Source organism: Eptesicus fuscus, chromosome 25, assembly GCF_027574615.1.
Source record: "Eptesicus fuscus isolate TK198812 chromosome 25, DD_ASM_mEF_20220401, whole genome shotgun sequence".
Lineage (NCBI taxonomy): Eukaryota > Metazoa > Chordata > Mammalia > Chiroptera > Vespertilionidae > Eptesicus > Eptesicus fuscus.
In genome coordinates, this window is record NC_072497.1 from 12,712,170 (window position 1) to 12,737,359 (window position 25,190).

Below are 25,190 nucleotides of genomic sequence, written 5' to 3' on the forward strand. Positions count from 1 at the left end.
CGGCCCGCGTGGCTCCGTGATCATGAGCTCGACCCAGGAACCAGGAGGTCACGGTTCGGTTCCCCGGTCAGGGCACACGCCCGGGTTGCGGGCTCGATCCCCAGTAGGGGACCTGCAGGAGGCCGCCGATCCATGGTTCTCTCTCACCATGGATGTTTCTCTCTCTCGCTCCCTTCCTCTCTGATATATAAAAATAGACGTATTTTTGAAAAGTAGAAGGAAAACTGAAAATGTCTCAGCACACTCTTAGACAGCCCATAGGTCAAAGCAGAAACGGCAATGGGAATGTGGAAGTATCTTGAGGCTCACGAGAAGTAAAATGTCACCACGAAACCTCACACCACACAGGGAAGGCAGGGCCGGAACACGACTAATCATCAGCAACCTCTGAAACACGACTTCTCATCAGCAACCTCACTTTACACTCGAAGGAACTGGGAGAATAAAAGCAAACTAATTCCAGCGTTAGCAGGAGGAAGCAGAAAAGATTGGGGCAGAGATAAATGGAACTGAGAAGAGAAAAACAACAGAGAAACTCAACAAAACCAGGAGCTGATTATTGGAAACGCGTGCCTGCAACGCAGAAGGAGGTCTCCCAGTTAGAGGCACAGGGTTCCTTAGAGAAGTGGTCCTACTAGGTGAGGGGCAGGACATGTGTAAGGTAGGCCCAGAATAACTTGCTCAACAGAATGCTAGTCACCTAGTCATGACTTTTTTAAAAAATATATATACATTTTGTTGATTTTTTACAGAGAGGAAAGGAGAGGGATAGAGAGCTAGAAACATCGATGAGAGAGAAACATCCATCAGCTGCCTCCTGCACACCCCCCACTGGGGATATGCCTGAAACCAAGGTACATGTCCTTGACCGGAATCGAACCTGGGACCCTTGAGTCCACAGGCCGACGCTCTATCCACTGGGCCAAACCGGTTAGGGCTAGTCATGACTTTTTTTGAGAAAGAGAGAGAGAGAGAGAGAGAGAGGGAGATGGAAAGAGCGAAAAACATCAGTGAGAGAGAACCATCCCTCGGCTGCCTCCTGCACGCCCTACACTGGGGATCGAGCCTGCAACCCGGGCACATGCCCTTGACCGGAAATCAAACTGTGACCTCTCAGTTCACGGGTCGATGCTCAGCCACGGAGCCACCTCGGCCGGGGGAAGACTATTTTATTTATTTCTCTTTATTGTTGATCACAGATACCCCCCCCGTGTCCCCCGTCCACCCAGTTCCCACCCCACCCACCTCCGGCCTTCACCACACGAGTGTCCGTGTCCACGGGCTATGCGTATGTGCACCTACGTTCTCTACCCACGGGAGTCAGGAGAGGATTTCACCAGCTTCGCTCTGGCGGAGCGTGAGACAATCCGTTTCCGTAAGAATAGGTGCCATGAGTTAAAACATTTCAGCCGTGCTTACCCCGTGCCTTGAGAGAGAGATTTTCAGAATTTATTAGCCATCTTTGCAAAATAATGAGCTGGTTCCCCAGCATCCTTCACGGGGATAAATAAAAGGGGGAGGAAAATCAGGCATTTAATCTCCGCGGTTCGGTACAAAGCGCCCCTCGGGGTCCCCGGGCAATCAAACCGTTGATAAGAAGTTTATCTTTATAGAGAATCGTATTCCCTGCTGCCGCCGCACATATTTCATTCACGGCGAGGGCGACAGGCTGAGCCGTGTTTTTAATTTTGATAGAACGGGTCTCCATCGGAAGGGAATGCTAAAGAGACGCATGTCTGCAGGGAGAAAACAAGAATCCCTGGACGGAAGGCTCAAATAATGGAGCAATTAAAAAGTGGGGAGCGGGGAGTGCGGGGGGGGGGGCGTGGGAGGCCTCTGGCTGGCGTGGCTCTGTGGTTGCCCACCAACCTCTGAACCAGGCGGTCACAGCTCGATGCCGGGTCCGGGTCCGGGAATCAAACCGTGACCTCCCAGTTCCTAGGTCCGTGCTCAGCCACGCCGGCCACGGAGCCACGCCGGCCACAGAGCCACGCCGGCCACGGGGCCACGCCGGCCACGGAGCCACGCCGGCCACGGAGCCACGCCGGCCGGGCCGGGAGGCTGACCTTTACTTGATTCGCCCCCTGCCCGTCCTTCGCCGTCAAACGTCTGGTGGACGCTGCGTCCGAGGCTGGCACGAACCAGTCCTCGGAGCGGCTGGGGGGCCAGGCTGGCGGGCCCAGCGAGGTGATGGCGGTGTTATTTCTTCACGACGTTCATTAACAGCCGGCCTGGGCCCGTCCCGCTGGCTCGGAATGCCGCGCTGGCTGCCAGACTCCCGCAGGCCGCTTTGGGAAAGCTCCACGCCACGCCGCGTCTGTCCCCGCTACCTCAGCCCTCGCCAAGATTTAATCCGTCTTCCAGGGAGCCGCCCCCCTCACAGCGCACCCCCCCCCCCACGCGGCCCCGTTCGTCCTTACATCAGAAGGCCTCTTGGAGCCAACACCTGGGCTTCCCAGCTCCCATTTTATCTTAAGTTGCACTTAAACTTTTTAAGTAATTCTTTTTTAAAAAATATATATTTTATTGCTTTTTTACAGAGAGGAAGGGAGAGGGATAGAGAGTTAGGAACATCGATGAGAGAGAAACATCGATCAGCTGCCTCCTGCACACCCCCCACTGGGGATGTGCCCGCAACCAAGGTACATGCCCTTTACTGGAATCGAACCCGGGACCCTTCAGTCCGCAGGCCGACGCTCTATCCACTGAGCCACACTGGTCAGGGCTTACGTAATTCTTTATAAAAAAAGAATAATTATTTATTGTTGAAAGTATCACAGTTCTCTTTTTCCCCCTGTGGGCCCCCTCCAGCCCATCCCCGCCCCCACCCCAGGCCCTCACCCCCCACTGCTGTGTCCGTGGGTCGTGCATAGCTGCACACAAGGTCTTTGGTTGATCACCTCCCACCACCCTCCCCGCCTTCCCTCCGAAATCCCACCCTCTGTCCCATGCTTCCATGTCTCCGTTCATCGGTCTCTTTTGTTACTTAGACTCCACATGGGAGTGTGGTCATGGGACGCTTGTCTTTCTCTGACCGGCTTATGTCACTGAGCGTGATGCCCTCCAGGTCCCTCCGTGCTGTCTCCAAGGGTAAGAGACCCTCCCTTTTCACGGCTGCGTAGTACTCCCTGGGGTCCATGTGCCACAGCTTTTTACCCACTCGTCTACGGATGGGCATGGGGCTCTTTCCAGACCTTAGCTGCTGTACATTGAGTTGCACTTAATTTTTAAACGTATCATCCTAGTCCGGCCGAGAGAACCATCCATCGGCTTCCTCCTGCCCTCCCCCTACCGGGGACGAGCCTGAAACCCAGGTATGTGCCCTGACCGGGAGTGGAACCGGCGACCTCTTGGAGCATGGGACGATGCTCAACCAACTGCGCCACACCAGCTGGGCAGGGAAGGGCCAGTCCTGGGTTCCCATCAGGCCTTCGACTGCTGGGGTGAGGCCCACCCACCCGGGGGCGGGCAACCTGCTCTACTCTGTCCACGGATTCAAACGTTAACCTCAACCAGCAACACCCCTCACAGACACCCCCGGAATCACGCTGGGCCAACAACGTGGGCACCCTGCGACCCGGTCCAGTGGACGGACTCGTACCACCAGCCGTCGTGCGCGAGGAAAACCCACGCCCCGCGTGCTCAGGATCCCTCGGCGCCCGGGGGGACCACGGGCCCGTACGTGTGCGTCGGATGCGGCCTGACCTGGGGACCGAGCGGAGGGGGAGGCCGGGGCCGAGGGTCAGCCAGGGCCGGGCCCCCCTCCAGCACGAGCGTGCGGGGGCTGCGGCCACACGCGGGAGCCCGGAGCGCAGCCGTAAACAACGCTTTGGCTCAGGAGAGAAAAAGCTCTTCCTCTGATCTCCACGGAGACCCGCGGCGGGATCGGAGGAGAGACGGGCTCATCGCGACAGAGCCGGCCGCATCACTGACCATCAAAGGAAGCGCTTTCTTTCATCTTCAGTCCATTTCCTCCACGTGCTCCGCCCGCCCGCCCAGCCGGAGGGGGTGGCAGGGGTGGGAGAGGGGAGGCTGGAGGCCGCCGCTTTCCCGGGAAGGCCGGCGCGGGAAACCGTCCGTTAAGCCACGAGCCCCCCGTTTGTCCTGGCATTCCTCAAGTGAGTGGGCCCAGAATAGAACCGAGAGGAAATAACAAAACAACAACAGCAATAATAATAGAGCGAGAGGCCGGCAGCTCTGGAGAACGGATCGCACCCACCACCCGGCTCGTGCCCTGACCGGGAGTCGAACCGGCGACCTCCTGGTTCATAGGTCGACACTTCCGAGCCGCGCCCGGCGGGGTCCTACCCACGTGACCTGTCAAAAGGATCCTCGATTCTGCGGCTCTGACGTCCCTCCCCGCCCGCCGTCCGCGTGCGGAATTGTTTGATTCCGTCTCAATGAATTACTCAGCAGGAAGAACGCATCTCGGGTACAAACACCGTGGGACGAGTTCCCTGTGGCTGCCCGACACCGGCACCTCCCGGGAGGCTGAGGCTGAATCACAGAACCCGCTGTTTTTGGGGGGAGGGGGGGTAGCGTGTCTGTGCGTGTGTGCGTGTGCGTGTGCGTGTGTGTTTCTCTACAAGCCCACAGCAAGCTCCTGCCATGTGGTGGGCGCTGTCCGAGGTGCTGGGTTGCCAAACGAACCGAGAATCCACGGCGGCCCCAGCTGGGTGGACAGAGCGTCGGCCTGCGGACGGCAGGGTCCCGGCTTTACGTCCAGTCGGGGCACACGCCCGGGTTGCGGGCTCCATCCCCAGTAGGGGGCGTGCAGGAGGCAGCCGATCCGTGATTCTCCCTCATCATGGAGGTCTCTCTCTCTCTCTCTCTCTCCCCCTCTTCCTGCCTCTCTGAAATCAATAAAAATATATAAAAAAGACGAAAATCCACATCCCAGGCCGAGCCCGACACCTAACCACCTGCCAGGAAAATGCGTTTGTTTTCGGATTTCTCGCGCCTCCACAGGAATACAACCTGTTGCGCTAAATACGCGGAGGTGTGTTTTTCCCCGGAAAAGAGGGAAGTCGTTCTGTGAAATAATTCCCGCGTCACCTCGGTGACACTGCTCCAAACAACGGAACCAAAGTTGTTAAAAGCTGCGTCGGCCCGGCGGGCGTGGCTCAGTGGTTGCGCGGCGACCTAGGAACCAGGAGGTCAGGGTCCGATTCCCGGTCGGGCCCCTGCCTGGGCTGCGGGCTCGATCCCCCGAGTGGGGCGTGCAGGAGGCAGCCGGTCCGTGCTCCTCTCTCATCTGCTCCTGGCTCCCTTCCCCTTCCTCTCCCAAGTCAATAAAAATGTAATTAAGAGCAGCAGCCGCCGCCGTGCTGCGGAGGAGAGGGTGGAGGTGAGCACGGAGCCGCCCCCTGTGGCTTCCCAGCCCAGAGCAGGGCCACCACAGACCACGGACGACGGGCAGCGCGGATCCCCACGGGCAAAGCGACCCACCAAGTCCGCGCCGGCGAGCGGGGACGCGGGGTTTCTGACGGCGCAAACACACAGGATGCCGCCCGCCTGGGACCGCTCTGCTTCCGAGGGCGGCCTGGGATACGAGGAAGCCCAGGTTTTTAAAAACAACAACAACGACAACACACAGACACTTGGATGCACCATCAGACATCCTCCAAGTTAGGGGGGTGGAGGCGGCCGCAGAGCGCGCGGCCTCGCCCGTCCCCTGGAGCCCCAGGAGGCGGCCGGTGGGGGGAGGGCCCCGCAATCCCGGGTGCATCTGCAAAGCACGGGGGTCCCCCCAGCCCGCCACGCCGGGGCCACCTGCTGGAGCACAGAGACCCTCAGCTGGGAAGGTCTCTCTCCAGCCTCGAAGAACAATGTGTCAGCGGCCGTGGTTATCGTCACCCGGACACCAGGGCCTGCTCCCTAAACACACCCCCTCCCCGCCCTGGCCTGTGTGGGCCAGTGGTTAGAGCACCGGCCCTCGGACGACCGAAGGGTCTGAGGTTCGTTCGATTCCCGGTCAAAGGCACGTACCTAGGTTGCAGGTTCGATCCCCGGCCCTGACCCGGGTGCGTGCAGGAGACGCAACCAGTCCATGTCTCTCTCTCACTCTCTCTCTCTCTCTCTCTCTCTCTCTCCCCCCCTTCACTCCCTTCCACTCTCTCTCAAAAAAAAAAAAATCAAGCCCTAGCTGGTTTGGCTCAATGGATAGAGCGTCAGCCTGCAGACTGAAGGGTCCCAGGTTCGATTCCGGGTCAGGGCACATGCCCGGGTTTCAGGCTTGATCCCCAGTGGGGGGGGGGGGGAGGTGCAGGAGGCAGCCGATCCACGGTTCTCTCTCATCATTGATGTCTCTGCCTTCCTCTCTGAAATCAATAATTTAAAAAAACACACCAGCCTTGGGTGAGAATAACAACAACAAAGAAACGGGAACCTCTCCGAGGAAACATCGAGGCAGAGGGTGGGGGTGCCCCTCGGGGGTTCCTGCGCAGAGGGCGCCGCTGTGTCTGTCGCCGTGGCTTCTGCCTCCAGAGCCCGGTTACGGTTTAAAAACGGGCTCCCTGCTGGCATGCAATTTACGGGAGGTTATCGATGAAGCTGGGGGTCAGCGCTGGAGTCTTAGTCCTGCCGGGAATCGCTTTATCCTCCTCCTTTTTTTTTTTTTTGGTTGGGACGGGGAGGCAGGAAGAGGGAAGACAGGATGACGGTTCCATAAATCAGCCGGCGCGTTTTCTCGGAGGCCGGTGCTCACTGATCATAAATCTTCAGCGGCCCCCGACTGGCGTGTGGGAACACGCCTCATCAGGACGCCGATGCAACTTGGGAGAGCTGTGACCGCCCTTGGAAAATCAACGCATCGCAGAGGTTTTTGTGTGTTTTTATTTTTTAAAAAATATATATATATTTTTATTTGATTTCAGAGAGGAAGGGAGAGAAACATCAATGATGAGAGCGAGAAGCATCGACCAGCTGCCTCCTGCACGCCCCCTACTGGGGCCCCAGCCCGCATCCCGTGACCTGGGAACCGAACCAGGGACCTCCTGGTTCACCGGCGGATGCTCCAACACGGAGCCACGCTGGCAGGGCTGCAGCTGAGCGTTTTTATGGGCCACACAGCCGGGCTGCCCGTGAGCTGGGAAAGCTGATGCCCGATTCTCACAACGGCGACAAAAGGACTGTGACCCGAAAGGAACGTCAGGTCACCACGGACGTATTAACAACGCCAACGCGGCAGAGGCCCTGAGGCCTGCCCAGGCCGGGACACGGTGTGAGACGAGAAAGCGTGGCCTTTCCCCCGGCCGGCGTGGGACCTAGGAGTCAGGAGGTCACGCACAGTTCGATCCCGTGGCAAGGACACACGCCCCGGTTTCGGGCTCCATCCCCAGTGGAGGGGCCGGTGGGGCGTGCAGGAGGCAGCCGATGGATGATTCTCTCTTATCATCGATGCTTTTCTCTCTCTCTCTCTCCCTCTCCCTTCCTCTCTGAAGTTGTTTTTTAAAAAAATGTTTTTAAATAAATAAATTAACTCCCCAAATCCAGAGATGCTGTGATTTCGGGGTGAGCAAGACACGGCTCACGTCCGGTCGGTTCCACAGGTTTCTCGGAGCTTCGTCCAATGGAGAGAGTCGATGACTCACACATCCAGGGAGCATTTCCCCCATGGGGTGCGTCTCCGCTGAGAGGGAAAGGCATGCAGGAGTCTTTCCTGTCTCCCCCGTGACTCAATCAGACCCTCCCAACTGCAGCTCCAGCGAGCGGCGCTGGGCAGGGGCGGCTTCCACAGCTCATCGGAGATGCTTCCGTTTCTTTTCTGTTGTTAATCCTCACCCAGGGCTATTTTTTCCATTGATTTTTAGTTTTATTTATTTTTTTAGAGAGAGAATGGAAGGGAGGGAAGGGAAGAAAGAGAGAGAGAGAGAGAGAGAGAGAGAAACATAGATGGGAGAGAGACACATCAATGGGTTGCCTCCCACATGCACCCTGACCAGGGCTGAGGATTGAACCTGCAACCCAGGTAGGTGCCCTTGACCAGGAGGTCACGGCTCGATTCCCGCTCAGGGCACAGGCCCAGGTTGCAGGGCCCGATCCCCAGCAGGGGGCGTGCAGGAGGCAGCCGATCCACGATTCTCTCTCATCACTGAGGTTTCTGTCTCTCTCTCCCTCTCCTCCCCTCCGCCTGACCGACGCCTGCGCCCACACCCTGACCCTATATTGCGTGAGGTTCTCTACCCGACGTGAGGGAACCGCACCACCCCTCGGGCAGACACCCACGCTCTGGTCTCGGCCTGCGGCGAGGATGCAATAAAACCTCTTAAACTCTCACAGCGTCTCTCTGCCTGGGGCTCCTTTCGGCGCGGACCTCACCATCGGAGGGGGGTCTCCCTGCCCCCGTCACAGCCACAGCCCCGACGTTCACCATCGTCCGCATTCAAACTACCGGCACGCGCCACCGATACACACCACCGCGTGAGGGAGTCCGCCGTGAGCTGGGAGCCGGCCGGAGGAATCACGCACAGAACGCCCGCCCCGGGAGTGTCAGTGAGAAGTGAGCCCGTCTGTCAGATCCGAAAAGTAACACGTGATCACCTCTTACCATGTTTATGGAGGACACGGGCCCGATGCTGTTCACGTAGATGTCGACGTCGATGACGGTGGGTCTCCCTGTGGGGAGAGACACGCGTGGGTTAGCGCTCTGTGTCCGAAACCCAGGGAACACTCACCCCCTTGGATTCGAGCACCAGCACCTCCAGGGTCCGAGAAAAAGCGGGGACCAGCCCGGCCGGCGTGGCTCCGTGGCTGAGCGTCGACCTAGGAACTAAAGAGGTCGCAGTTCGATTCCCAGTCGGGGCACGTGCCCGGGTTGCAGGCTCGATCCCCAGTGTGGGGCGTGCAGGAGGCAGCCGATCGCTGATTCTCTCTCATCGTGGATGTTTCTCTCTCTCTCTCTCTCCCTCTCCCTTCCTCTCTGAAATCAATAAAATATATTTAAAAGGGGGGGGGCTTTTGTGGGGGACTTGCACAGCAGCTACGGTTCCAACCCTCCCTGTCCTGTCTTTGTCTTCCTAAAGTTCCCCGAAGAGGAGGGAGTCTGACTTGTACAGAGTAAGTTCTGGGGAAACAGGAACTGATAAATGGCCATAGAGATATTCTGGGACGTGGGGTAGACGGATGAACCAGCAAAGAAAAATAGAAAACCACAAAAACAGCCCTGGCCTGTTTTCCTCAGGGGTCAGAGCTTCGGCCCTTGGACTGGAAGGGCCCCGGGTTCGAGTCCCGTCGAGGGCAGGTACCTCGGTTGCAGGCTCTATCGCTGTGCCCCCGTCAGGGCCTGAGCGGGAGGCAACCCATCAAGGTGTGTCTCTCACATCCAGGTTTCTCTCTCTCTCTCTCCCCCGCCCACCCCCCCCCCACTCCCTTCCACTCTCCAGAAATCGATGGAAAATGTGTCCTCGGGTGAGGATTAACCAAAAACAGAAGAAGCTAAAAATAGAGCAAATAAAAGCCCAAGGAAGCGGAAGAACAGTAATAACACGCGGGTCTAAGTGGAAATCAGTGAACTAGAAAACAGAGAAATGATTACTATTCCGAGTCGGCCGGTCCTGGGGGTGGGGCTGGGATCTCGGCCTTCTGGAGAGTTCTCCGGGTAATTCTGAGGCAGAGCCTGGCTTGTGCGCCTCCTCTGGCCTCTCTCCCAGCGACAGCGTTCCACGAAGCTGCCATTTTTACATCTGCGTGTTCCCTCCCCTCGGATGGAAATTAGCGGGATAACGGCCTCATCAGCACGGCGCAGTCGTACTTGATGAAAACGGAGATATTCTGGAGCAGGATGTTAATGAGGCTGACGAAGCGCCAACAGCTGAACAGGACTCGCAACGTGAGACGCAGCAGCCTGGGGCCGTGGCGATGTCGGGGGCCGCGCTTCCCGGCTCGGACCCCAAACGGGAAACCGCGTGGGTCGGGGAGGCGGCGGGCGGAGGCGGCCTAAACTTCCTGCCCACTGTCCTTGAGCCAGGCGTTCACAGAGGCTGCCACTTTTATTTTATTTTTTTATGTTTTTATCGCTTGCAGAGAGAGGAAGGGAGGAAGGGAGAGGGACAGAGACATCCGTGATGAGAGAGAATCGTGGATCGGCTGCCTCCTGCACCCCCCCCACTGGGGATCGAGCTCACAACCCGGGCCTGTGCCCTTGACCGGGAATCGAACCGTGACCTCCTGGTTCATAGGTCCATGCTCAACCCCTGAGCCACGCCAGCCGGGCTGGTTTGTAATTCTTACAACAAGACTTGGGTTTAAAATTTGTTTTCTACTTATGGATATTTAGAGAGAGAGGAAGTGAGAGAGAGAGAGAGAGAGAGAGAGAGAAACAGCAATGATGAGAGAGAATCACGATCGGCTGCCCCTATTGGGGATGGAGCCCAAAACCCGGGCCTGCGCCCCGACCAGGAATCGAAGAACCGCGACCTCCTGGTTCCTAGGCCGATGCTCAACCACGGAGCCACGCCGGCCGGGCTAGAGGACATTTTAACCAAACTCGGGAAATAAGCTTTGGAACAGCCTGGCCAAGAAGTCCAGGTGGGCATCCACCGAACAAGAGGCACAGAAAGCCACCTACGATTAACCTGCACCGAGAGCAGAGGCTGCGCCTGGGGTACACGGACCCCGGGGCCGTGCCCGCACACGGACACGCTCCCCGCGTGCATTCCCCGGGGCCGGCCAGCCAGCCGGCAGGCGACCCCGACCTCCCCCAGCACCGATCGCTCGCGTTTGGCCCTGACTGCCCCCAGCACGGAGAGGGACTCTGCGTTTCCCAGCCACCTATTTCCGAGAGCGCGGCCCGCGTTTCTGGAGGCCCCGGAGCGAGAGACAGCACTCGGGTCATGACCCTTCCTTCGCACAGTTCTCTCACGGAAAGGCTCATCCTGCAGCCATCGCCAGCTCCCACGACAAGAGGTGTCCCCGAGACAAGGACACCCCGCAGGACCCCGCACCCGGTAAAGACGCGGCTGACGCGCGGCTCGGAGTGACGGATCGGGAAAGGCGGGGGACGCCTACGGGTCCGTCCATCATGGAGGCGTCCGTGGGGGAGAGACCACAGCGGGGGACGCAGGGAGCCTTTTAAACGCATCACGGTCGCGGTGCGGATTACGGAAATGAATCAGAGGATCCCGCTCGGGTGGGTGACTTCCGGAGGCTGCTCGACTGGAGCTGGTCACCGCCGACGGGGACACGGGCGGGCCATCGCGGCCATTTCCTGGTGTGGGTGGGTCTCCGTGGACACAGCCGGACGGAGACGGGTGGGAGGGGTGCCTGTGGGTCAGGCACTGGGAATCGAGTCTCCGGGGGGGAGTCGGTTCCCGGCTGCAGGGCTGTGGCTAGGACACGGAAGTGGTTCCCCCATCACGTCAGCAAGACAGCCAGCCGGTCCTCCAAGCTGCAGGCCCCTTCCTGAGTGTGTGTGAATTCTCACCCGAGTGCATTTCCCCATTGATTTTTTTTTAAAAAAATGTCTTTGTTGATCTCAGCAAGGAAGGGAGAGGGAGAGAAACATCTATGACGAGAGACTCATGGATCGGCCGCCTCCTGCACGCCCCACACTGGGGATCGAACCCTGGCCTCCTGGCTCCTAGGTCGGCCTCAACCCCCGAGCCAGGCCGGCCGGCCGGGCTGCGGCACCGACTTCTACCGAGGATGGAAGGTGCTTGGCTGCATTGCAACCCAGGAGATACAACGGCCCAAGTGCACGAAACGTGCCCAGAAGAACCAGCAGTGAGTCCTGGGGGCGGGGGCGGGGGGACAGGGAGGCAGGGGATCAAGAGCAAGAGGCAATCAGAGCCGCTGGGAGCTCAGGGCCCTTCCCCCACTCTTTCCCCTCCCAGAGGCGGCGGGGGCTTGGCCCACCTGCAAGGTCACCGCGGAGGGTCCCAAGGTCACCGCCTGGCGCTCTGGGCCTCGGAGCAGCCACCAGCCTCCCGCCCAGCGCGGCTCCTCCCCGCAGGCAGTGCGCGGGCGCTCTGAGCGCATGCGCAGTCTCGCTCCGGGGGTTCCCACAACGTGGCTCCGTGGCTGAGCGTCCACCTGGGAACCAGGAGGTCCTGGGTTCGATTCCCGGTCCGGGCACAGGCCCCGGTTGCAGGCACGCTCCCCGGTGTGGGACGCGCAGGAGGCGGCCGATCCATGATTCCCTCTCATCACGGATGATGTTTCTCTCCCTCTCCCTCTCCCTTCCTCTCTGAAATCAATAAAAAAAAAAACCTATCTTAAAAGTAAAATACGTGCCGGACACCCCATCGGCGTCTGTTCCTACGGAAGTCGCACACAGGGATACTCACTGCCAATGTCCGGCCTCAGCTTTTTGTCGTATTCTCTCAGCAGCTTGTTGAGGATGAGCGTCACGTCGGTGTCTTGGGATTTGGGAGCCAAGACCCACTTCTGGTTCGAGGAGGCGTCTTCGTGCTCCTCCTCCTCGGCCTTCCGGGACCTGCAGTTACGGCACAAAGCGTGAGTGTCCGCGGAACCCACAGCTCCATTCGACGGGAGCTGCCCAGGAAGCGGGCAAAAAGGTCCCCGGACCCTCCTCCCAGGCTCGGGACCCTCCCTCACATTAAACAGGAAAAGGAGACACACGTCAGAACGCTTCGTGAGGAAGCCGGGTTCGTGGCCTAACGCCTGGGAGACGCTGACCACCCCGGCGTGGACGGCACACGGCTCCTAAGACGGAGCTCACGCTTCTCCTAGCCCGATCGTGAACTGCAATTTCATTTCTTGAAGACACAGTGTCTAGAACCGTGGTCGGCAAACTGCGGCTCGCGAGCCACCTGCGGCTCTCTGGCCCCGTGAGTGTGGCTCTTCCACAAAACGCCACGGCCTGGGCGAGTCTATTTGGAAGAAGTGGCGTTAGAAGAAGTTTAAGTTTAAAAAATGTGGCTCTCCAAAGACATTTCAGTTGTGGTACTGTTGGTATTTGGCTCTGTTGACTAATGAGTTTGCCGACCACGGGTCTAGAAGAATACAATAAACCAGCAACAAAAACTATGAATTGCACACGGCCCGTGTAGCTCAAAGGTTGAACCTCAACCCGTGAACCAGGAGGTCACGGTTCGATTCCGAGGTCAGGGCACCTGCCCTGGTTGCAGGCCCGACCTCCCGTGAGGAGCGTGCAGGAGGCAGCCGATCCATTCTCCTCTGTCCTCGTTGATGTTTTTATTTCTCTCTCCCTCTCCCTTCCTCTCCGAAATCAATAAAACACAGACGTACATATTCTTAAATCACCATGAATTTTGATTCGCAGCAAACCATTCACCACCAGGAGGAACGTATACAATTTGGAACATATATTCAGTAAGTGACGGGCGACCCATAACACGAGTGACGTTTTTAAAAATGTCACTAAACGCAGTTCCTGTTACCGGGCATGTCGTCAGGAGTGTGAATTTTATCTTTGGGAATTTGGAAACAAACCAGCCGTCGTTGATACACGGGACACGGCTGGCGGGAAACTGATTCCACAGGGAAGGTGCTGGAAGGCGAAGGGAGGGGCGGTGGACGTCGGCCGAATCTCACCACCTCCTCGGGACCCTCGTCTGTCCGACGGAGCCACCACCACCGAGTCTTCCTCCCCCTCCTCCTCCCCTGGGCTCTCTCTTCCCGCCCCTCCCCCTCTTCCTCCCTTCTTCCCCTCTCCCTTCCCGCACACCCAGAGACAGCTCCCCAGCAGAGACCAGGTCCTGGGCGCGTGGGATTGCCCCCGTGGTCTCACGGACACAGCCCGAGCTCCCGGTCCCTCCCGTGTCCGTCCCCCTGCACACAGCCTTGGCGCCGGAGAAAGAGCTGGGAGCGACTTCAGCGACAGGTATTAGAGGGAACCTCGCCCTCGCCCTCCAGCGGGGGTGGGAGGGCTTCCCTGCGGATTGCATTGCATAAGCTGCTTCCCCAGAGGCCTGGGCAGGGGAGGGGGGAGGCAGCTGCAAGGCCAAGAGGCTGCCTTCGCTCCAGGGAGAGAAAGGGACCGGGCCGGGGCAGGGCTGGGCTGGACGGGGTGTGTGTGTGTGGGGCGGGGGGGCTGGCGGGGATGCTCCCGGCCCCTCGGCGGCCGGCGCTGGCTCCCCGGCTCCTGAGCCTGCAGAACCGGAGAGAATGACAGAGAAGCTGCCCAGCGCTCGTGCCCGGACACCCAGCCCCACGGGAAAACCCTCGCCGTGATGGAAGCCAGATGTCGTCTCGGGGGACCCGCTGGCGTGTGGAGGAAACGGACGCTCCGCTCCTCCCCCGTCTGCGCGGGTTATATGTAATCTTTACGAGCCTCGGCTCTCGGGGCTGCGGGCTCCCAGACGCCACCCCTGCGGTTCGCTTTGTCTTACAAGCATTGTCACGCCGCTGCTCGGCCTCTCCGGAGGTTACTTCCACGTCCTGCACCTCGTCTTCAGCCGTTAGGACCGGGATCAAGTCTCACGTCCTCCCCGCCCCCGCCCCATATATATTTTTATTGATTTCAGAGAAGAAGACGGGGGGCGGGGGGAAGAGAGAGAAACATCCATGATGAGAGGGAATCATGGATTGGCTGCCTCCTGCACGCCCCCTACTAGGGATGGAGCCCGCAACCCAGACACATGCCCTTGACTGGAATCGAACCCGGGACCCTTCCGTCCGCAGGCTGACGCTCTATCCACGGAGCCACACCGGCCAGGGCACGTCTCAACTCTTTTGAAACACGACCAGAGAGCAGCTAAGCATCCTTCTGGCGTCCCCGGGGCCCCGTGCGCCTTAGTAGGTCTCAATGTACAGCCAGCTCACCCGCGGGGCGTCAGACTGGGGCACACGGCCCCCCAGGGAGCTGCCGCGCCGCGGTCGGTCGGCACAGAGCGCACTGTCTGTCACGGCCAGGGAGGCACGCAGGGTGCAAAGGAGACCCCTCCCCGCGTGCATGGCCGCTTTGGAAAGATCACGCCGCTCACGGGGGCACATCACGCGTCTCTGAGACCCACTCGGAGAACAAAGACACTTGCATGCCAGAGCCGAAGACAATGCCGCCGTTTAAAATCTGGATCTTTTTTCTTTTGGCCCGGCTGGCGCGGCTCGGGGATTGAGCGGCGACCTCTATGAACCAGGAGGTCACGGTTCGATTCCAGGTCAGAGCCCACGCCCGGGTTTCGGGTTCGGTCCCCAGTAGGGGGCGTGCAGGAGGCAGCCGATCCATGATTCTCTCTCAGCATGGATGTTTCTCTCTCTCTCTCTTTCCCTCTCCCTTACTGCTCTGAAATCAATAAAAAATATATTTTAAAAAATAAGTTTTGGATTTATTTCCCCCCAGGTATGATGGAGGCCAGGGAGCCCCCCAGAGAGAGAGGATGGACTGCAGTCTGCCCTGAGGGAGACAGATGGACGGAGAGGGGGGAGGGGGGGAGAAGGGGGTGCCACTGAGGACGCCTGGGAACCTGACTGCTTCAAGTTCAACAGCACATGCTCCTGCACATCCCGTGAGGGGCAACAGGCCGTTCTCCTTCCAGCACCTTCCGTGTCTCCGGATCCAAACAGCTGGCTCGCCCTGGGCTGCAGGGCCCTCCCCGCAGGTGGCAACAATAGTGGGTCACGGAGAACAGGACTCGGGGCCTCTCCGTTATGCCTGCTGTCCCCCCAGGCTCCCCGCCCCCAAGCAGAAGCCCAGCCCTCCCAGCTCCCAGCTCCCAGCTCCGTCCTTAAACAGGAAGAAACTTCCCCCGAAAGGCTGGGGAGTGGGGAGCAGAGAGCGGGGAGCGGAGAGCAGGGAGCGGTGAGGACGGCACAACCAAGGCTTTCCTCCTGGGGCCCAACACCCCGATGGCACATGGGGCGTGAGAACGGGGGGGGGGGGGCTTTAGCTCTCGGGGGCTCTGTGAATGTGCCTCCCTGGTTCCTGCCTCCGTCACAAACACGCATGCACATCTGCTGACCCTGCAGGGTTGACGGCCCCCAAGGCGGCTCTGTAGCGCCCAGATCCAGGGCACCAGGAAGTGTCCAAACAAGGTGTTTGGGGAAAGGGGTTCCCTGAGACTTGGGGGTGGGGGTGGGGTGGGGGTGGGGGGGGGGTGGGGGGGAAGCCAGGGAGCCGCTATCATTTGCAAAGCGCCGGGCAGTCCGCAGTGTTGGGACCGGCCATCGAGCCTGGGTTTATGACCCCGAATCTCCGGTCGCCATCCTCACCGGCCACGCCATCCCTACCTGGGCGGCCTCTGGTGAGCGGGTCAGTGTCCTGTTTGGGGTGGGGGGGGGTGGGGAGGGGGTTTAAAGGTATTTATTACGCTGAGAGGATGTCTTAGTTACCTGGCACAAGCCTTATTGTGGTTTTTTATTGTTTTAAATATATATATATTTTATTTCAGAGAGGAAGAGAGGGAGAGAGAGATGGAAATATCCATGATGAGCCAGAATTCAGGGATCGGCTGGCTCCTGCACGCCGACCCCCACTGGGGATCCAGCCTGCAACCCGGGCCTGTGTCCTGACCGGGAATCGCACCCTGACCTCCTGGTTCCTACACAGGCGGACGCTCGGCCACGGGGCCACGCCAGCCGGCGGGCCCTCGCCTTTTCGTCCACCCCAACGCCCTGCGGGTACGGGGGCGGCCGTGTCCGTTCCCGGGTGTGCAAAGCGGCTGCCCTGGATGGGGTGCAGGTGTGTGTGCGGGACTGGGGGGGGACGTCCCTCCCGCAGAGCAGGGCCCTCACCGGCCGCCACCCCTGGCCTCCGTCCCCTGCCCGGCTCCCAGCTTCGGATCTACAACCTGGGCAGGTGGGCACTCGGGACTCCCGGGTCCTGGGAAATTCAGAGTGAGAGCCGAGACCCAGAGTGTGTGTGCGTGTGTGTGTGTGTGTGTGTGTGTGTGAGAGAGAGAGAGAGAGAGAGAGAGAGAGAGAGAGAGGGGAGAGGGGGAGAGAGAGACCCCTGAGCACTGGAGGTGGGTGTGGGAAGGAAGGGGTGGTGGATAAGAAAGCGTACCCCAAAAACCCTTCAAACCACCGGGTCATACAAGCTTCCTTCTCTGAGGCTCTTCCCCTATTCCCGGGCCCAGAGCGCTGCAGCCGCCCAGCCTGGAGGGAGAGGCGGGGAGATGGGACAGGTGGGGCGCAGCGCCCCCCCCCCCCCCACTTCTCCCTCTTCCAGGCCGGCCCCTGGGCGCTGGGGACTCCGGGCCAGGACAGCACCCCCGCCCCCCCCCCGCCCCAGCCGCCCTGCAGCCTCTGGCTCGGAGCCTCCCCGGGGACTGGGAGCCCGGGCGCCACTCACCGCGCGTGCGAGCCGGAGAGCAGGCAGAGGGCCAGCAGCAGCGCGGGGGCCATGGCGCGGCAGCTCGGGGCGCGCGGTCCGAGGCCTGGGGCCAGGCGCCGCTGGCTCCCGAGCGCCGGCCTCGCCTCCCCTCCGCCGCCTCCGAGGCCGCGGACTGCGGCTGGACACCGGCCGGACGGGTGCGGGCTCGGGCGGCCGGCCGCGCCCCCGACGGCCGGCGGGTCTGCGCGCGGCTCCGCGGGACCCCGCGCCGCTGCGACGCGCCGCCCCCCCCTCCTCCTCCTCCGCCCGCGCTCCCCGCCGATCCGGGTGGCGGGGTCCGGTGGGCACGGGCGGCCCTTGGCTCCTGGCCCCGCAGCCGGCGGCTCCGCGCGGCGCAGCCACCCTCCTGCCCGCCGCCGCCGCCGCCGGTGCCGCGCGCCGTGGGGTCTGCGCGCCGCGTGGCTGCCGCGCGCTCGGAGGCGGTCCCGGCCGCGGGGAGGAGTTTCCCCAATTACACGCCTGGCAACGCGCTGGGCAGAGAGAGGGGGGGGGGCCGGCAGCGGAGGGGGGGACTCCGGCTTTGAGGCTGGGAACGGGGTGGGTTCCGCGGGGCGGGGAGGCTTTGGGGGACCCCACAGGGAGCCTGGGGATGGGCCCCAGGGATGGGACCTCGTCGTCCAGAGGGAGCCCCAGACCCTGCTGCTGTTTCAGCGCGAGGCGGTGGTTCTCCGGGGTTCCCTGACCGCCTGTGGCCCTACTGGGTGCGCCCAGCTCTGGGTAGGCCGAGGCCCGGGAGTGGCAGGGTTTGACGCCTGACCTCCTACTGTGCACACGACCACGATTCTGCGTGGGAAAGTGGGCTGCGGGGAGTATTGGGGTAAAAGCACCCCCTGAGGCTCTTCCTCACAGCAGAGAGCTTAACACGCCCCAACCACAGCGGTGGTGGAAAAACACACATGAAGTCCAGAAGTCACAGTTTGGTTGAGCCAGGAAGCGAACAGAGTGCATTGAGATGCCCCCAGGACTGAAAATCCCATCTAGGTTTCCATCAGCACCGCATTTCCTGGCGTATACGACGACCCCCAACTTTCCCAGCTAAAATACAGAGTTTGGGAGACACTCGCCGTGTAAGACAGCCCCTCTTCCAACGCACACGGAATAAAAATTTTAAAAAACATCGGATTTGATTTCAATGTGGTGATTTTAATTCAAATGCGTATGACCTGCAGGTACTTAGCAGGAAAACTGTCGCTTGTAAACGTAAGGCTGTTTGTCATCAAACACGCAGACGTAAAACAGTGCAAGTGGATTGAACTTTTCCTCATTCGCTCTGAAGCTGGAAGGAAGGGTAAGACAACAAACCCATGGGAGCTGCCATGCTGTTTGTTTTCTCAGCTGCCGACCAAACTGGAACTGATGATGATAGGAGGAAGATGACAAACAAGAGAGAGAGAGCAAGTGCCGGGCAGGTCCCTGGCGAGTTGGCAACGCCGCTTCACTGCAGAACTCAGGAGCGAGATCTGAGAGGCAGAGGAGGAGGTACGGTAACAGGATACAAGGGCGGGCCAGGCGGGTGAAAGAGGCGTGTTTTTCTGGGCACAGCGCCGCTCTCTCTCTTTTTTCCATACCCCGGGCATCCCGGCCGCCTGCAGCTTGCTGCGCCCTTCATTTACACCTTCCCGGTGAGGCGCCCCCTCACCTTGTCATCGGGACCGCGTTAAGTCACTTCTTTCCACGAATCCTGGTGAGTGGATTTTCTTCTACCGTACTTGTACAGCGCCGCCCTCGCTGCTTTCATACGGTCGCCGCATACGGTGGGGGGAGCTCAAAAATGGCCGCGGCCGCATCCCCGCCGTATGCGGCGAGCACCCGGCCGCACTCCATTCATGTCAATGGAGCCGGACGGAGACCGTATGCGGCACAAAAAGGAGCTGACGGGAGACACTGCGGTCTCCGTCCGGCTCCATTGAAATGAATGGAGTGCGGCCGGGTGCTCGCCGCATACGGCGGGGATGTGGCCGCGGCCGTTGTTGAGCTCCCCCCACCGTATGCGGCGACCGCAGATTCTCCAGTCCGGTTCGGAAGTTTCAGCACCCTGCCCTATAAGACGACCCCCGACTTTTGAGAAGATTTTCCTGGGTTAAAAAGTCGTCTTATACGCCGGAAAATACGGTAACTAGAGGCCCGATGCACAAAGATTCTTGCAAGAATAGGCCTTCCTTCCCCTGGCGGCCGCCTTTCCACCTTCCCACGCTGCCCAGAGGCCCTGAGCGGCCAGCGGAACCCCCCTGGCTGCTTGGCGCCTGTGTATGCAAATTAACCCACCATCTTTGTTGGGTTAATTTGCATACTCACTCCTGATTGGCTGGTGGGTGTTGCAAAGGTATGGTCAATTTGCATCTTACTCTTTCATTAGTGTAGATACCCACCATAGACGGAGGACACTGTTAGCACGGCTCACAGTAAGCCCACCAGTACCTTTGCTCTTATGTCCTGGCCTGTGTGGCTCAGTGGCTTGAGCGTGAACCCAGGTGCCAAGAGGGCACAGGTTTGAGTCCTCGTCCCGGGAAAAACACTCTGATTGCAGGTCCAAGGGTTTGTTGATTCATGTGTCCGTCGTTCTCTCTCTCCCTCTCCCTTCCTCTCTCTAAAGCCAATAGGAACATATTTTTAAAAAGCCCAGCTGGTGTGGCTCAGTGGTCAAGCATCGACCTAGGAACCAGGAGGTCAGGGTTTGATTCCCGATCAGGGCATATGCCCGGGTTACGGGCTCGACCCCCAGGCGGGGGCGTGCAGGAGGCAGCCGATCCATGATCCTCTCTCATCATTGATGTTTCTCTCCCTCTCCCTTCCTCTCTGAAATCAATAAAAAATATATTTTAAAAAAAGGATATCACATAGGATCTTTGGTTCTGTTTGTTTTTTTCCATTTGAACTCCGAAAAGCTAAGGAGACCCACGTTGTAGGCCTTCCTGTTGGGGAGAGAAGATCAAAGCACTGAACAGTTTTGAGTCACACATTTCGACGAAGAACCCATCCGTGCTCGTTTCAAACTCAGCTCCGGGAATCACCTGGCCCCGGACGGAGACGGCGATGGAGGAGGACAAGCAGATCATCACGCCCGTCTCGGGCGGCACAGCCTCTCCGCCTCTCTGCGCAGCCCAGCGGGTAACCTCGGTCGCGGCGTCACGCACATTCAGGTGCTCCCCAGCTCGCTGGGGCCCTGGCTCTCCCAGACGTGTTCGTAGAGACATTGAGGTCAATCTGTGAAAATACATAAAATACTGTTTTCCTGGCGAGCGTGGAGGCACACACACCCCCACCCCCCACCCCGAGCTTAAGAAAACGTTCCTTTCCAGGGGGAGCTCGCTCCGACCAGGGGCCAGCGGTGACGGAAGATTTGGAGGCACCTGGGGGGCCTTGTGCCTCGAGGTGGGTCCCGCCCAAAGCCTTCACCGCCATCACCACAGCTGTGCTCCGGAGCAGCCACTACACCAGACCTTGGAGTCTGGGCTTCTCTCTCCCCGCCCCCACCTCCCAGCATTCACCTGCATTTCCCTCCCTCCTTCTTCCTCCCCTGCCTCTTCCTTATTTTCTTCTTCTTCTTCATCTCCTCTTCCTCCTCCTCCCCCTCCTCCTCTCTCCCTCCTCCTCCTTATCCTTCTCCCTCTCTCTCCTCCTCCTCTTCCTCCTCCCCTTTTCCCTCCTCCCCCCTCCCTCCTCCCCCTCCCTCCTCTCCCTCTTCCTCTCCTCCCCCTCTTCCTCCTCCCCCTCCCTCCTCCTCCTCTCCCTCCTCCTCCTCTCCCTACTCCCCCCTCCCTCCTCCCCCTCCCTCCTCCTCCCCCTCCCTCCTTCTCCCCCTCTCCCTCCTCCCCCTCTTCCTCCTCCCCTTTTCCCTCCTCCCCCCTCCCTCCTCCCTCTCCGGTGGAGAGGGCTGTGGTGTAGAGCGTGCTGCCCAGACAGGTCCATTCTATCAACAGGAGCCTCTTCTCTCAGGAGCACGGATTAGCTTACTGAACAAGACGTAAAGGTCATGTTCTCAGTGGAAGGAAGAAAAAACACCAAAAATCCTCTCGAGGGCATTCCTGGCGTAGAACCAATCACTCAACCAGGGCTTGGAGCAAGGCCGCTCCCCGTGCAGGCCCCCGCCTCGCCCCGCCGCGTCCCGCCGCGTCCACGGGAAAGCAGCCCCATGGCGTCCCCAGTCAGTAACCATGGGAACGGAGAGCCCATCCGCACCCCCCCACACACACGTCTCCCTTTGTGAAACAGAGCACTGTCCCTGTTCCCGTACCGTGTCCCGCAGGACACGCAGCGAGGCATTTCCCGGGGTTAACGCGGAGATCAGACCATGTCACGGGCTCCGTGTCCACCTGCCACACGACGGTACCTGCTGTCCCGTCGTCACCGAGCCAGAGGCTGCGAACCACGTCGTGTGCACAAGCATCGGGGCCCACGCGGCCGCCGCGGACGTGTATGCGGCCCGCCGGGTGTTTCTGCCGCCGCTGCCTGTCCTGCTTAGCAGCCGACGTGGCGGTGTGCACAGGAATGTGTTCTTAGTTTTTCTTAAACTATAGTCCGGCCCTCCAGCGGCCTGAGGGACAGGGAACGGGGGGGGGCCCCTGTTTAGAAAGTGTGAGGACCCCCGGTCTGGACAGTTGGGGCATTTTAGTTGGAGAATTAATGGACTTGTGATTTTGCTCTGTTGATTCCCCCCCCCCTGCAATAGTAGGATGGTTCAGTAATAAATGTGAGACCTTTTAAAAAATAATAAAATAAAAAATAACAAACACTGGCCCAAGCTACGCGGCGTGGCTCTGTGGTTGGGCACCGACCTAGGAACCAGGAGGTCACGGTTGGATTCCCCGTCAGGGCACGTGCCCGGGTTGTGGGCTCGATCCCCAGTAGGGGGCGTGCAGGAGGCAGCCGGTCCATGATTCTCTCTCATCATGGATGTTTCTGTCTCTCCCCCACTCTCCCTCTCTGAAATCAGTAAAAATAGATTTAAAAATAAATACAAACAACAAATACTGAAGTTTCTGTGACTCCAAGTGAGAGAGCAGGGCCGTGGGGTCTGTCTTGTTACACGTGCATCAGATTGAAGCCGAGCAGCGTGCTGACGTAGGAGGCAGAGCCTGGGGCGGGGGTGGGGGCTGGGGCGGGGGCTGGGGAGGGGGCTCTGTAACGAAGCCGGGAACTTGTCCAGACAATCATGGCACCCTGACCCGAAAGGCTCCGTCCCGTTAGGACCGAGATGTTGGCAGTGAGTGCGGGCTCCGCGTAGGCCCTTACCAGGTGCTCCGGCGGACAGCGCGGCCTTTCTCACCAGGTGGCGTTACACAGGCCCTCTCTCATAAAGACGGATAGGCTAACGGGCCATCACTCCGTCACAAAGATGGCTGCACCCACAGCGGAGGCCAAGTTCCCAGCAGGAGCCTGAAGGGGCAATCAGCAGGGACCTGAGGCTACGCCCTCCCCCGCCCCCGTGGGGCTTGACAGGGGACCGCAGGTCACGTCCCCCACCTGGTGGGGCGAGGAAGGGAGAGAGCGAGGGAGAGAAACATCCATGGTGACAGAGAATCATGGATCAGCTGCCTCCCGCATGCGCCCCCACTGGGGATCGAGCCCGAAACCCGGGCCTGTGCCCTGACCGGGAATCGAACCGTGACCTCCTGGTTCCTGAGCCAGGCCGCGGGGCCCCAGCCTCTCGCTTTGCGCACTGTTGGTGAGGGCGACGTGACCTCTGACCGTACGGGTCGTTTTAACGGCACCCGTGGCCATGAGGGCGGGTGCCCTGCCATCACGTTACAGGTGGGAAGACGTGCCCGCCCTGCGGGTTTTGTCTCGGGCGCTCCATCCCTCTCCGTGTCAGCGATGAGGCATCCACCCTGGAGCCAGAGGCCACAGTGAGCCAGGCAATCAGGTGGCCTGCTGGGCCCTATCCTGATGGAACGCTCCGGAACCCTAGTCCTGGCCTCCCACCGAGCATCGATCCGCGGAGCCGGGCAGGAGGCTCCGTGATGCGTTCACTCCGGAGGGACCTCAGGGGCATTCACCGCCGCCCGTCCCAGCCCCGCCTGCCCGGGGCCCACGGTCCTGTCCGCCCCCATCCCGCGTCGCCCCCATCCCTCACCCCTTCAGGACCCCTGTCTCTGCCCCTTGCCCTTCCTCCCTGGGACCCATAAAAACACATCTAACCGTGAGCAAACAAACAAGCAACTCACAGCTGCCGAAGCTCAGGGGGCACGTGTGCTCGTCCATGGGGAAGTTGTGGAGCTTCATGGGGCAGTCGGCGGAGATGGTGAGGCTGGAACAGAAGAGAGAGACGGTGCGTGACGCGGCAGCGAGGGCTGTGGGGTGAGCGGCCGCAACCGCGCTGTTCGGACGCGTCTCACCCGGGACGTTCATGGCTACCTTTCAGTACGTTTTTATTGATTTCAGAGAGGAAGGGAGAGATGGAAACATCCATGACGAGAGAGAATCACGGGTCGCCGGCCTCCTGCACGCCCCTACTGGGGACGCAGTGAAAACCCTGGCTCAGTAAAGTCCGCCTGGAGGACAAACGCTAGCCTATCTCATTGTCCCTGATGGAGGGACTTCCCTGACACCCAGGATCTCAGGCCAGTCACGGGCACTGACCCCACAGCTGCCCCTCTGGAGGGCGTGGAGGAAAGGGGGGGTCCTGTCACCGCCTCCCAGCTCACCTGCTCCTCTGGGAAAAGGTCTCCCCCTACTTGGCATGTCCCCCGAGGCACGTGGTCGCCCCTACTGCCCTGGCTTTTCAGGGCACAAAATCAGCAAGGCGGGGTTCTGCACCTGCCCCCCCATCCCCTCAGCCCTGCAAAGGAGGCCAGGGGACCGCTGGGCAGATCCCCTCTAAGCTGACCCGGCCACCCTGCCTGATACAAAGGTTGGGGACCTTTGTAACAGTGTGTGCATGTCTGCCAACAAACAAAGATGAAGAGTTAGATGCTTATGTGGGTACATACTCCCACACACATACCAGGACCCGGTTACAAACTTCTAGTTGCGTGTGGATAACTCTCTTCAAATGTCACCCAAACACGTGGGACAGGTAGACAAGTCCCTTCAAGAGACTTCCCCGTGCTCCCTGACACCTGCAGTCAGCTGACTCCTGCGCATAAATGATCCTCTGCTGCCATCTAGTGGCCATTCGGAATAACTGCACTATCACCAGCTTTCGCATTGAGAAACATATATACTGCATTGGAATAAATTAAAAACAAAACAAACAAATAAAAAACAAAGCCCTAGCCGGTTTGGCTCAGTGGATATAGCGTCGGCCTGCGGACTGAAGGGTTCCGAGTTTGATTCTGATCAAGGGCATGTGCCTGGGTGATGGGCTCGTAGGGGGGTCGTGCAGGAAGCAGCCGATCCATGATTCTCTCTCATCATTGATGTTTCTATCTCTCTCTCCCTTGCCGTTCCTCTCTGGAATCAATAAAAAAAAGTTCTTTTAAAAAGAAGGGCCATCCCTAGCCGGTTTGGCTCAGTGGATAGAGCATCAGTCTGTGGAGCAAAGGGTCCCGGGTTCGATTCTGGTCAAGGGCATGTATCTTGGTGGCAAGCTCCTCCCTGGTTCCTAGTTAAAAACTTCTAGTTACATATAGATAATGTATTTCAAATATTTTCCCGGAATAAAACGTGTAGAACACATGTATCATGTTCTCCAAGCACGTTACTGATTATCGTGGACACCTGTGTGGAACTACCTGCTTCTTACGCTAGAACTCCAAGGACACACTCAGCCAATTCCTGTGCAAACATGATCCTTTGCTGCCCTCCTGTGGCCATTTTAAGGAATAACACACGGTGTCTCTGTCCGCGGTGCTGAGCTCCCAGGCGGAAATCGCGGCTCTGCTCTCAAACCCGGCGGAGCCAAGTCCGCCTGGAGGACACATGCTAGCCTATCTCATTGTCCCTGATGGAGGGATTTCCCTCCCGCCCAGGATCTCAGGACGCTCACGGGCACTGA

General features: G+C 59.6%; 1 protein-coding gene and 1 long non-coding RNA gene across 3 annotated transcripts in view; both read right to left on the reverse strand.

Annotated features, from left to right (window-relative positions):
- GABRG3 (gamma-aminobutyric acid type A receptor subunit gamma3) overlaps positions 1-17,265 on the reverse strand; it is a 52,919-nt gene extending 35,654 nt beyond the window's left edge. The window contains exons 1-3 of the mRNA XM_054713166.1: positions 17,213-17,265; positions 12,285-12,433; positions 8,549-8,616 (exon numbers count right to left, since the gene is read on the reverse strand). Of these exons, the coding sequence (XP_054569141.1) occupies positions 8,549-8,616; positions 12,285-12,433; positions 17,213-17,265 (270 nt within the window). The remainder of the gene's footprint in view (positions 1-8,548; positions 8,617-12,284; positions 12,434-17,212) is intronic.
- Positions 17,266-22,970: 5,705 nt separating this feature from the next.
- Positions 22,971-24,410, reverse strand: LOC129148320 (uncharacterized). Of its 2 annotated transcripts, none has more exons than XR_008555378.1 (3): positions 24,198-24,410; positions 23,419-23,501; positions 22,971-23,082 (listed from the first exon to the last, which is right to left on the reverse strand). It is a non-coding gene; the product is annotated as an uncharacterized LOC129148320 (long non-coding RNA). The 2 variants fall into 2 exon arrangements; XR_008555377.1 differs by lacking the exon at positions 24,198-24,410 and adding an exon at positions 23,899-23,959.
- Between the last annotated feature and the right edge of the window lie 780 nt (positions 24,411-25,190).